Genomic DNA, 13,822 nt, shown 5'->3' on the forward strand with positions numbered 1-13,822 from the left:
GTGCTTGGACCATGATAGTTTGATGGTGATGTGGACACCAAGGAACTTGTAGCTCTCAACCCACTCCACTACAGCCCGTTGATGACAATGGGGGCATGCTCGGTCCTCCCTTTTCCTATAGTCCACGATCAGCTCTTTTGTCTTGCTCACGTTGAGGGAGAGGTTGTTGTCTGACCTCCTCCCTATAGGCTGTCTCATCGTTGTCGGTGATCAGGCCTACCACTGTTGTGTCGTCTGCAAACTTAACGATGGTGTTGGAGTCGTGCCTGGCCGTGCAATCGTGGGTGAACAGGGAGTACAGGAGGGGACTAAGCACACACCCTAGAGGGGCTCCCGTGTTGAGGATCAGAGTGGCGGATGTGTTGCTGCCTACCCTCACCACCTGGGGACGGCCCGTCAGGAAGTCCAAGAACCAGTTGAAGAAGGTAGTTGTTTAGTACCAGGGTCCTTAGCTTAGTGATGAGCTTTGAGGGCACTATTGAAAAGTTCTAGTGTTGGATAGCTAGGTAACATAGCATCCCTCTCTGTTTGAGCCGGGTGTTTTGAGTATGCTAAACTAGCTAGCTGCATTCACTGCTAAGTAAGTGAAAGTGAAAACAAATATGGAATATAGTTATCTCTCTCTCTCTCTCGCTCTCTCTCTAGCTTCTCCTTCATTTTTGAAGAAATTAATTTGTTCAAAACTGTTTAACTATTGTCTTTCTCTCTCTTTGAGTCAACTACTCACCACATTTTATGCAGCAGCCTCTACGGTGCAGGATTGAGTAAACGGGTGGTAAATTAAGTGGCTAAGTTCAGGGCATGGTAGTGGGTGGAGGCCGGCATGTGTTTGCTATTTAACAGTCTGATTGTCAGATTTGCCAAATGAGGGGGTCGAGGGAGAGCTTTTGTAAGGGGATCTAGAGTTTTGTCGCTTCTAGTTGCACAGGTGACATGCTGGTAGAAATGAGGTAAAACGGATTTCAGTTTCCCTGCATTAAACTCACCGGCCACTAGGAGCGCCGACTCTGAGTTGAACATTTTCTTTTTTTACTTACGTTGAGAGTGGTCTTAGTGCCAGCATCGATTTGCGTTGGTAAATAGATAGCTACAAAAAAAATATAGTACGGTCCGCTGTTTATCGTGAGAGGTATTCTAACTCAGGCGAGCAGAACCTCGAGACTTCCTTAATATTAGAGATCACACACCAGCTGTTAACAAAGAGACACACACACCTCCCCCCTTAAACTGATAACCGATGCTGCCGTTCTGTCCTGCCGATGCCGATGAGAAACCAGGCTACATCTACAGTGCCTTCAGAAAGTATTCCTACCCCTTGACTTTTTTACACATCTTGTTAGGTTACTGTCTTATTCTAAAATTGATTAAATTGTCCCACCTCATCAATCTATGCACAATACCCCATAATGAAAAAGCAAAAACAGGATTGTATTTATTTTTAAAAAATCATAATGAAATATCACATTTACATAAGTATTCAGACCCTTTACTCAGTACCTTGTTGAAGCATTTTTGGCAGCGATTACAGCATCGAGTCTTGTTGGGTATGACGCTACAAGCTTGGCACACCTGTATTTGGGGAGTTTCTCCCATTCTTCTCTGCAGATCCTCTCAAGCTCTGTCATGTTGGATGCGGAGCATCGCTGCACAGCTATTTTCAGGTCTCTCCAGAGATCTTCAATAGGGTTCAAGTCCGGGCTCTGGCTGGGCCACTCAAGGACATTTAGAGACATGTCCTGAAGCCACTCTTGCGTTGTCTTGGCTGTGCACTTAGGGTTGTTGTCCTGTTGGAAGGTGAAACTTCGCCCCAGTCTGAGGTCCTGAGTGCTCTGGAGCAGGTTTTCATCAAGGATCTCTCTGTACTTTACTCCGTTAATCTTTTCCTCAATCGGATTGAGATTATAGTCTCGAACGGAGATCATCCAGTTTGTTCTCCGATGATTGTATGTTCGCCGATAGAACGGAGGGTAGAGACGGTTTATTTACTCGCCAGACGTAGTTTCGTCAGAGTACCCGCACGTCGGCAATTTATATAGCCGACGTGGCCCTAATCTCTGAGATTAGGGCCCGGTCTAATCTCTGGGATTAGGGCCCGGTCTAATCTCTGGGATTAGGGCCCGGTCTAATCTCTGGGATTAGGGCCCGGTCTAATCTCTGGGATTAGGGCCTGGCCCAAGGCGAGCAGTATATCCTGCACCGCTGACTCGTTGAAGTAGAAATCATCATCCAAAACCAGGTTACCAATGCTGTTCTGATGTCCGGAAGCTCTTTTCAATCATAGGAAACGACAGCAGAAACATTATGTACAACAACAAAAATGTACAATCAGTGCAACTACAAAAAATAAAAATAAAAATAACAAAATAGCTGAACAGGTCGGGTGGCCGTAAAAACGGCAGCTATCTATTGCAGAGCCGTTCCTATTTCTTTTCACCAGAATGATCCTAGGCTCAACCTATCACCTATCACCTAACCTCAACCCTCACCTTAAAGTGTCTAACACTTCCATTAATGGATTAAAGAGGTGAATAAACCTGCCCATCCACCAAATCCTCTGACTGAAGGACTGGAAGTATCTCTGGTTAAGGCTCTGGTCTATAGTAGTACCACTATATAGGGAATAGGGCTCTGGTCTGTAGTAGTACCACTATATAGGGAATAGGGCTCTGGTCTATAGTAGTACCACTATATAGGGAATAGGGCTCTGGTCTATAGTAGTACCCTATATAGGGAATATGGCTTTGGTCTATAGTAGTACCACTATATAGGGAATAGGGCTCTGGTCTATAGTAGTCACTATATAGGGAATATGGCTCTGGTCTATAGTAGTCACTATATAGGGAATAGGGCTCTGGTCTATAGTAGTACCACTATATAGGGAATAGGGCTCTGGTCTATAGTAGTGTACTATATAGGGAATAGGGCTCTGGTCTATAGTAGTACCACTATATAGGGAATATGGCTTTGGCCTATAGTAGTCACTATATAGGGAATAGGGCTCTGGTCTATAGTAGTACACTATATAGGGAATAGGGCTCTGGTGTATAGTAGTGTACTATATAGGGAATAGGGCTCTGGTCTATAGTAGTGCACTATATAGGGAATAGGGCTCTGGTCTATAGTAGTCACTATATAGGGAATAGGGCTCTGGTCTATGGTAGTGCACTATATAGGGAATAGGGCTCTGGTCTATAGTAGTACCACTATATAGGGAATAGGGCTCTGGTCTATAGTAGTGTACTATATAGGGAATAGGGCTTTGGTCTATAGTAGTACCACTATATAGGGAATAGGGCTCTGGTCTGTAGTAGTACCACTATATAGGGAATAGGGCTCTGGTCTATAGTAGTACACTATATAGGGAATAGGGCTCTGGTCTATAGTAGTGCACTATATAGGGAATAGGGCCCTGGTCTATAGTAGTACCACTATATAGGGAATAGGGCTCTGGTCTAAAGTAGTGCCACTATATAGGGAATAGGGCTCTGGTCTATAGTAGTACCACTATATAGGGAATAGGGCTCTGGTCTATAGTAGTACACTATATAGGGAATAGGGCTCTGTTCAGAAGTAGTGGCACTATATAGGGAATAGGGCTCTGGTCTATAGTAGTACCACTATATAGGGAATAGGGCTCTGGTCTAAAGTAGTGCACTATATAGGGAATAGGGCTCTGGTCTATAGTAGTAGCACTATATAGGGAATAGGGCTCTGGTCTATAGTAGTGCACTATATAGGGAATAGGGTGCCATTTTGGACGCTAGCACCTTATTAAACAATCATATGTCAGAGGCTGAATGCACGCGGGCAGTTTGAACTAAACATGTCTAATGTACTAATTTCTTTCACATTTCTTACCATGTTTGTCAGAAAGTTGTGATTGATTTCCAGACTGAGAGTAGAGATCATCGATCTGGATCCCTGCTGTTACATAGTTGATGTGGCCTTTTGCTTTAGTGAAGAGTCGAACAGGAAAACCAATCACTGAAGGGTATTGTTCCTTTAATTAAAATGGACAACAGTTGCATCATCTTAGAAGCCACAGTTATAGGTCCCTTGTGGCTCAGTTGGTAGAGCATGGTGTTTGCAACACCAGGGTTGTGGGTTTGATTCCCACGGGGGACCAGTATGGGAAAAAAATGTATGAAATGTATGCGTTCACTACTGTAAGTCGCTCTGGTTAAGAGTGTCTGCTAAATGACTAAACATGTAAATGATATCCCATGAAGACCAGGTTACACCATAACCCTATCTTATATAATATGTTTCTTTCTTCCACTTTATTCTAACAAATCCATGACTTACAAGAACATAAATAATAATAATTAAAGACAAAAACTAATCTTATAGAAACAACTTTCACTAAACTTTAGCCCGCATAACATCTTAAAGAAAGATTAACCCAAAATTAAAAATTAAATAAAAACAGTCCTGTTCTCAACATTATAGTGCTGTCACTAACCAGGTTTCCATTCATCCTTTTTTTATGTGAGTAAAGTACACGCCGGATAAAACATTTCACAAATGTTGACAAAACTAAATACGCTAGACAACGTGGGATCTTTTTATGTCAGTTTAATAAATTATGCGAGAAATGGCGGTGGAAACACTTTTATCCACAAATATTGATCTAATAACCGTCATATCGAAAGTAAACTTGGAGTCACGCAATGACGTTGTGTGGTCCTCCCACTACGACTCAGGAAACCATACAGTTTATTAGGCTACAGATCTGTTGTGTGGTCCTCCCACTACGACTCAGGAAACCATACAGTTTATTAGGCTACAGATCTGTTGTGTGGTCCTCCCACTACGACTCAGGAAACCATACAGTTTATTAGACTACAGATCTGTTGTGTGGTCCTCCCACTACGACTCAGGAAACCATACAGTTTATTAGACTACAGATCTGTTGTGTGGTCCTCCCACTACGACTCAGGAAACCATACAGTTTATTAGACTACAGATCTGTTGTGTGGTCCTCCCACTACGACTCAGGAAACCATACAGTTTATTAGACTACAGATCTGTTGTGTGGTCCTCCCACTACGACTCAGGAAACCATACAGTTTATTAGACTACAGATCTGTTGTGTGGTCCTCCCACTACGACTCAGGAAACCATACAGTTTATTAGACTACAGATCTGTTGTGTGGTCCTCCCACTACGACTCAGGAAACCATACTGTTTATTAGGCTACAGATCTGTTGTGTGGTCCTCCCACTACGACTCAGGAAACCATACAGTTTATTAGGCTACAGATCTGTTGTGTGGTCCTCCCACTACGACTCAGGAAACCATACAGTTTATTAGACTACAGATCTGTTGTGTGGTCCTCCCACTACGACTCAGGAAACCATACAGTTTATTAGACTACAGATCTGTTGTGTGGTCCTCCCACTACGACTCAGGAAACCATACAGTTTATTAGGCTACAGATCTGTTGTGTGGTCCTCCCACTACGACTCAGGAAACCATACAGTTTATTAGACTACAGATCTGTTGTGTGGTCCTCCCACTACGACTCAGGAAACCATACAGTTTATTAGACTACAGATCTGTTGTGTGGTCCTCCCACTACGACTCAGGAAACCATACAGTTTATTAGGCTACAGATCTGTTGTGTGGTCCTCCCACTACGACTCAGGAAACCATACAGTTTATTAGGCTACAGATCTGTTGTGTGGTCCTCCCACTACGACTCAGGAAACCATACAGTTTATTAGGCTACAGATCTGTTGTGTGGTCCTCCCACTACGACTCAGGAAACCATACAGTTTATTAGGCTACAGATCTGTTGTGTGGTCCTTCCACTACGACTCAGGAAACCATACAGTTTATTAGGCTACAGATCTGTTTTGTGGTCCTCCCACTATAACTCAGGAAACAATACAGTTTATTAGACTACAGATCTGTTGTGTTGTCCTCCCACTACGACTCAGGAAACCATACAGTTTATTAGGCTACAGATCTGTTGTGTGGTCCTCCCACTACGACTCAGGAAACCATACAGTTTATTAGGCTACAGATCTGTTGTGTGGTCCTCCCACTACAACTCAGGAAACCATACAGTTTATTAGACTACAGATCTGTTGTGTGGTCCTCCCACTACGACTCTGGAAACCATACAGTTTATTAGACTACAGATCTGTTGTGTGGTCCTCCCACTACGACTCAGGAAACCATGCAGTTTATTAGACTACAGATGAAGTTATGATGAACTTCACAGGTTGGAAGACAAAACATGTTTTATTTATGCTGAATATTCGCATGAAAATCTGTCGCCAATTGGAATGGAAAACTAGCTACTGTGTCAATCCTTGTGTTCCTGATTTTACACAAGGCCCAGGCTGATCTCCCAGGCTGATCTCCCAGGCTGATCTCCAAGGCTGATCTCCCAGGTTGATCGCCCAGGCTGATCTCCCAGGCTGATTGCCCAGGCTGATCTCCCAGGCTGATCTCCCAGGCTGCGTCCCAATATAGCCTATATACAGGTGTACATCTCATTTTGATCGCCCTGTTATTGCACAACAGGAAAGATTTAAAAATAATTCTAGAGTGTGTAATTTCCACTTTAACATTTCAGGCTTGATTTTCCCTAACTAATAATGTAACAACCCCTACAAAAATGTCCATTAATTATAATCCACACAAAAATTCACATTTCCTGTTGCTGCAGGATCATTTTCTTGCTGTGACAGACTGGTCAGACTGTTCAAAAGTAGTCTACTACTCCATGCAGGGAATAGAGTGTCATTTGGGACATAACCATTTCCACTCCCCTCCGTTCTGCCCCCCTCCCCTCCCCTCAGCTCCCCTCCCCTCAGCTCCCCTCCCCTCAGCTCTGCTCCCCTCCCCTCCCCTCCCCTCCACTCCCCTCCCCTCAGCTCCCCTCCCCTCCCCTCAGCTCCCCTCAGCTCTGCTCCCCTCCCCTCAGCTCCCCTCCCCTCCCCTCAGCTCCCCTCAACTCTGCTCCCCTCCACTCCCTTCCCCTCCCCTCAGCTCCCTTCCCCTCCGCTCAGCTCCCCTCCCTCAGCTCTGCTCCCCTCCCCTCAGCTCTGCTCCCCTCCCCTCCCTTCCCCTCAGCTCCCCTCAGCTCTGCTCTGCTTCCCTCCCCTCCCCTCCCATCCCCTCCACTCCACTCCCCTCCCCTCCCCTCCCCTCCCCTCCCCTCCCCTCCCCTCCCCTCCCATCCAGTCCCCTCCGTAAGTTATTCCCCTCCTGTTCACAAACATCTTGTTTACATCCCATACATGGTACTCTATTCCCTACATAGTCGACTACTTTTGACCTGAGCCCTCATGAAGCCTTAGGGCTCTGTTCAACAGTGGCCCCCGGGAAGCCTTAGGGCTCTGTTCAACAGTGGCCCCCAGGAAGCCTTAGGGCTCTGTTCAACAGTGGCCCCCGTGAAGCCTTAGGGCTCTGTTCAACAGTGGCCCCCAGGAAGCCTTAGGGCTCTGTTTAACAGTGGTCCCCAGGAAGCCTTAGGGCTCTGTTCAACAGTGGCCCCCAGGAAGCCTTAGGGCTCTGTTCAACAGTGGCCCCCAGGAAGCCTTAGGGCTCTGTTCAACAGTGGCCCCCAGGAAACAAACTGCCAGTAGAAGGGGGGGGGGGGGGGGGGGTGTTGCATTGATGGCTTGGTTAGCGTGCCACTGTTGTATCAAACACCCCTCTCTTTCCCCCCTCTCTCTCCCCCTTTCTCCCCCCTCTCTCCCCCCTCTCTCTCTCCCCCCTCTCTCTCTCCCCCCTCTCTCTCCCCCCCCTCCCTCCCCCCTCTCTCTCCCCCCTCTCTCTCTCCCCCCTCTCTCTCCTCTTTTTAGGATGACAGTTTTAACAACCGCTCATAGAAGACCAGAATTCACTTCTCCTCAAGAAATACTTTATTATTATTATTATTATTATTATTATTATTATTATTATTATTATTATTGACACTTTATTTGGATAATCCAGATAGTTCATCTGTAGAGGCTCTACAGATGGACATACGATCAACAAACCATCTGTTGAATAGCAACTGCTTGCTAATATTACAGTTAGCGTTAGGTTAACAGAAATGGTTAAGATAAGGGTTAAGATAAGGGTTAGGGTTAGATTAAGAGAATTGGTTAAGATAATGGTAAAGGTTAGGGTTAGTTAAAATCATACCCTATGAGATCATCTATATGGAATATTGAAATAAATGGTTACCTTATTATTATTATTATTGTTATTATTATTATTGTTATTGTTATTATTATTATTATATATTAATAACAACTCACCTCTCTTCTGCATAAAACTGAAGAGGTCATCGAGAAACTCTTTCCTCTTGTCGTCATTATCCAACTCGTACAACTGGAAGACAAGAAGAGGGAGACAATCTGATTAAACCTGGCCTCAAGGCAACCGTTTCATAGACAAAACAATCACACAAAGAAGATCGGTGAAACATTCATTCATGTTACTTCCATTAGTTTATTCTACTGTATTGAAGTGTACACTACTGTATTGAAGTGTATACTACTGTATTGAAGTTTATTCTACTGTATTGAAGTGTATACTACTGTTTTGAAGTGTATACTACTGTATTGAAGTTTATTCTACTGTACTGAAGTTTATACTACTGTTTTGAAGTGTATACTACTATATTGAAGTTTATTCTACTGTACTGAAGTTTATACTACTGTATTGAAGTGTATAATACGATATTGAAGTGTATACTACTGTATTGAAGTTTATTCTACTGTATTGAAGTGTATTCTACTGTATTGAAGTGTATACTGCTGTATTAAAGTTTATGCTACTGTATTGAAGTGTATACTACTGTATTGAAGTTTATTCTACTGTATTGAAGTGTATACTACTGTATTGAAGTGTATACTACTGTATTGAAGTTTATTCTACTGTACTGAAGTTTATACTACTGTATTGAAGTGTATACTACTGTATTGAAGTTTATTCTACTGTATTGAAATGTATACTACTGTATTGAGGTGTATACTACTGTATTGAAGTGTATACTACTGTATTGAAGTTTATTCTACTGTTTTGAAGTGTATACTACTCTATTGAAGTTTATGCTACTGTATTGAAGTGTATACTACTGTATTGAAGTTTATTCTACGGTATTGAAGTGTATACTACTGTATTGAAGTTTATTCTACTGTATTGAAGTGTATACTACTGTAGTGAAGTTTATTCTACTGTATTGAAGCTTATACTACTGTATTGAAGTGTATACTACTGTATCGAAGTGTATACTACTGTATTGAAGTTTATTCTACTGTATTGAAGTTTATTCTACTGTATTGAAGTTTATTCTACTGTACTGAAGTGTATCCTACTGTATTGAAGTTTATTCTACTTTATTGAAGTGTATACTACTGTATTGTAGTTTATTCTACTGTATTGTAGTGTATACTACTGTATTGACGTTTATTATACTGTATTGAAGTTTATTCTACTGTATTGAAGTTTATTCGACTGTATTGAAGTGTATACTACTGTATTGAAGTTTATTCTACTGTATTGAAGTGTATACTACTGTATTGAAGTTTATTCTACTGTATTGAAGTGTATACTACTGTATTGAAGTTTATTCTACTGTATTGAAGTGTATACTACTGTATGGAAGTGTATACTACTGTATTGAAGTTTATTCTAATGTATTGAAGTTTAGTCTACTGTATTGAAGTGTATACTACTGTATTGAAGTTTATTCTAATGTATTGAATTTTATTCTACTGTATTGAAGCCATTTCAAACTGTGAAGTGTTTTAGAAAACAACATCCACGATTAAATTACTATCAATGAGTACCTCCAGAATCTCACACTTTCACACCAAAAACATCAAATGGAAGGTACATTAGACAAGGAGACCAAAACACAACAATGTAGACTGTCGTCACTATACTATTTTAAAACCTCTTTACTATTATTTGGTTCACATAAACCTTTAAAAACCATACATTGTTTATTTTGTGTGTGAATAAGAGTAGATGTGAATCTGTAAATGTTGTTACAGATTTAAGACAATCTGTGAGTAACCTTGAGTGTTCTAAATTCATTATATAAGAGCATCTTATGATCTGGAAACAGAGTGTCTGGATACTAACAGACGCCGTGCCTCCTCTGTGAAGGAACAATATCAGGAAACAGAGTGTCTGGATACTAACAGACGCCGTGTCTCCTCTGTGAAGGAACAATATCAGGAAACAGAGTGTCTGGAAACTAACAGATGCCGTGCCTCCTCTGTGAAGGAACAATATCAGGAAACAGAGTGTCTGGATACTAACAGACGCCGTGTCTCCTCTGTGAAGGAACAATATCAGGAAACAGAGTGTCTGGATACTAACAGACGCCGTGTCTCCTCTGTGAAGGAACAATATCAGGAAACAGAGTGTCTGGATACTAACAGACGCCGTGTCTCCTCTGTGAAGGAACAGTATCAGGAAACAGAGTGTCTGGATACTAACAGACGCCGTGTCTCCTCTGTGAAGGAACAGTGTCAGGAAACAGAGTGTCTGGATACTAACAGACGCCGTGTCTCCTCTGTGAAGGAACAGTATCAGGAAACAGAGTGTCTGGATACTAACAGACGCCGTGTCTCCTCTGTGAAGGAACAGTATCAGGAAACAGAGTGTCTGCCTGGGCTGGGAGCCTCCCTGCCTCCCAGCCTCCCTGCCTCCCTGCCTTCCTGCCTCCCAGTCTCCCAGCCTCCCTGCCTCCCAGCCTCCCTGCCTCCCAGCCTCCCTGCCTCCCAGCCACCCTGCCTCCCAGCCGCCCTGCCTCCCAGCCTCCCTGCCTCCCAGCCTCCCAGCCTCCCAGCCTCCCTGTCTCCCAGCCTCCCAGCCTCCCAGCCTCCCAGCCTCCCAGCCTCTCAGCCTCTCAGCCTCTCAGCCTCCCTGCCTCCCAGCCTCCCAGCCTCCCTGCCTCCCTGTCTCCCTGTCTCCCAGCCTCCCTGCCTCCCTGCCTCCCAGCCTCCCTGCCTCCCAGCCTCACTGCCTCACTCCTCCCTGTCTCCCAGCCTCCCAGCCTCAGAAGAACAACCTTTAATGGCTGAATACAGGAGATGGTCATACCTTTAAACTCTTTGGTTGTCTCCATTCAGTTTTCCTGAACAGATACCCTCCTGTAGCTGAACAGATACCCTCCTGTAGCTGAACAGAGACCCTCCTGTAGCTGAACAGATACCCTCCTGTAGCTGAACAGATACCCTCCTGTAGCTGTGAATTTCTCTCTTTTAAAAAAAATATTTTTTATAAAAATAGTGGATTTGAGTAGTTGTATATTTTGACTGATAAACTGAAGTCAGCGTCGTACCAAAACAAACTGAAGTACTGTAGAAACAACAAACATCTATTTACAGTAAATTATGACTAACATATGGAGAATATCTCAATGACATAGGCTACCCACAAAGAATTTGAAACCAAACGCCAATTTTCTATAACTCCCAATATCTACTGGGGTGAAATACCACAGTGTGACATCACAGCAGCAAGGTTTGTGACCTGTTGCCACAAGAAAAGGTCAACCAGTGAAGAACAAACACCATTGTAAATACAACCCATATTTATGTTTATTTATTTTCCCTTTTGTACTCTAACTATTTGCAAATAATATGACATTTGAAATGTCTTTATTCTTTTGGAACTTTTGTGAGTGTAATGTTTACTGTAAAAAAAAAAAAAATTGTTTATTTCATTTTTGTTTATGATCTACTTCACTTGCTTTCGCAATGTTAACATATGTTTCCAATGCCAATAAAGCCCCTTGAATTGAATTGACTGAGAGAGGAGAGAGAAGAGAGAGAAGAGAGAGAAGAGAGAGAAGAGAGAGAGAGAGAGAGAGATACAGAGACATAGAGAGATACAGAGACATAGAGAGATACAGAGACAGAGAGAGATACAGAGACAGAGAGAGATACAGAGACAGAGAGAGATACAGAGAGAGATACAGAGAGAGATACAGAGAGAGAGAGAGATACAGAGAGAGAGAGATACAGAGCGAGAGATACAGAGAGAGAGAGATACAGAGAGAGAGATACAGAGAGAGAGAGATGCAGCGAGACAGAGAGATACAGAGAGAGAGAGATACAGAGAGAGAGATACAGAGAGAGAGATACAGAGAGAGAGAGATGCAGTGAGACAGAGAGATACAGAGAGAGAGAGATACAGAGAGAGAGATACAGAGAGAGAGATACAGAGAGAGAGAGATACAGAGAGAGAGAGATACAGAGAAAAAAGATACAGATAGAGATACAGAGACAGACACTCAGAGAGAGAGACACAAAGAGAGATACAGAGTGAGATACAGAGACAGACACTCAGAGAGAGAGACACAAAGAGAGATACAGAGTGAGATACAGAGAGAGAAACAGAGAGAGGGCCACGGGAGATCAGATCAATACAGGAAGACAGAGATATGACCTTTGGAATCAGTGGGGCAGCCAGAAGGAGACCCCAGAGATAATAACTGAACATTTAGGAGTGGATGAGCTGTCACGAATATTAAAGAATTGAGAGAGAGAGAGAGAGAGAGAGAGAGAGAGAGAGAGAGAGAGAGAGAGAGAGAGAAAATGTAAAACCAGGGGTAAAGGTGATTAGATGTTAAACCAGGGGTAAAGGTGATTAGATGTTAAACCAGGGGTAAAGGTGATTAGGATGTTAAACCAGGGGTAAAACTGATTAGATGTTAAACCAGGGGTAAAGGTGATTAGATGTTAAACCAGGGGTAAAGGTAAAGGTGATTAGATGTTAAACCAGGGGTAAAGGTGATTAGGATGTTAAACCAGGGGTAAAGGTGATTAGGATGTTAAACCAGGGGTAAAGGTGATTAGGATGTTAAACCAGGGGTAAAGGTGATTAGATGTTAAACCAGGGGTAAAGGTGATTAGATGTTAAACCAGGGGTAAAGGTGATTAGATGTTAAACCAGGGGTAAAGGTGATTAGATGTTAAACCAGGGGTAAAGGTGATTAGGATGTTAAACCAGGGGTAAAGGTAAAGGTGATTAGGACGTTAAACCACGGGTAAAGGTGATTAGGATGTTAAACCAGGGGTAAAGGTAAAGGTGATTAGATGTTAAACCAGGGGTAAAGGTAAAGGTGATTAGATGGTAAACCAGGGGTAAAGGTGATTAGATGTTAAACCAGGGGTAAAGGTTATTAGATGTTAAACCAGGGGTAAAGGTGATTAGATGTTAAACCATGTGTAAAGGTGATTTGATGTAAACTTGGGTAGCTGTACACTATACATTCATGATTCCATTAGCTGTAAACCAGAACGAGATGACTGCTCACAGACCTTTGGATGTCGTAGATCGCAACCAGTAAGAAATAGTTTTCTCAGTTCTCTCTAAATTGCCCCTAAAATGGTAATAATTAAGTTCCATTACATTGTAAGGAAGCTCTGTTGTTTTCTATTGTACCTGGTAAGGAGAGTGCAGAGACAAATGGCTTATTGCAGGAAGTGATGCGCCACACACACACACAGACAGACAGACAGACAGACAGACAGACAGACAGACAGACAGACAGACAGACAGACAGACAGACAGACAGACAGACAGACAGACAGACAGACAGACAGACAGACAGACAGACAGACAGACAGACAATAAGTCTGAGAAGCTGATAGAAGAGTAACTGCTCAAGTAACTCTCTGCTCAGTGCATTCAGAAAGTTTTCAGACCCCTTTACTTTTTCCACAATTTGTTACGTTACAGCCTTATTATAAAATTGATTAAATAAATACAAATACTCAGCACTCTACACACAATACTGTCACGTCCTGGCCAGTATAAGGGTTAATTGTCATTGTAGTTTGGTCAGGACGTG

General features: G+C 42.8%; 1 protein-coding gene across 2 annotated transcripts in view; it reads right to left on the minus strand.

The window, feature by feature from the left end:
• The window catches only part of LOC106570942 (AT-rich interactive domain-containing protein 3A), a 215,998-nt gene that overhangs the window by 55,719 nt on the left and 146,457 nt on the right, over positions 1-13,822 (minus strand). For both annotated transcript variants that reach the window (XM_045695443.2, XM_045695444.2), the window contains one exon: positions 8,265-8,337. In XM_045695443.2, coding sequence (XP_045551399.1) covers positions 8,265-8,337 — 73 coding nt within the window. The remainder of the gene's footprint in view (positions 1-8,264; positions 8,338-13,822) is intronic.

The sequence above is a fragment of the Salmo salar genome, chromosome 15 (assembly GCF_965601325.2).
Source record: "Salmo salar chromosome 15, fSalSal1, whole genome shotgun sequence".
Taxonomy (NCBI): Eukaryota; Metazoa; Chordata; class Actinopteri; order Salmoniformes; family Salmonidae; genus Salmo; species Salmo salar.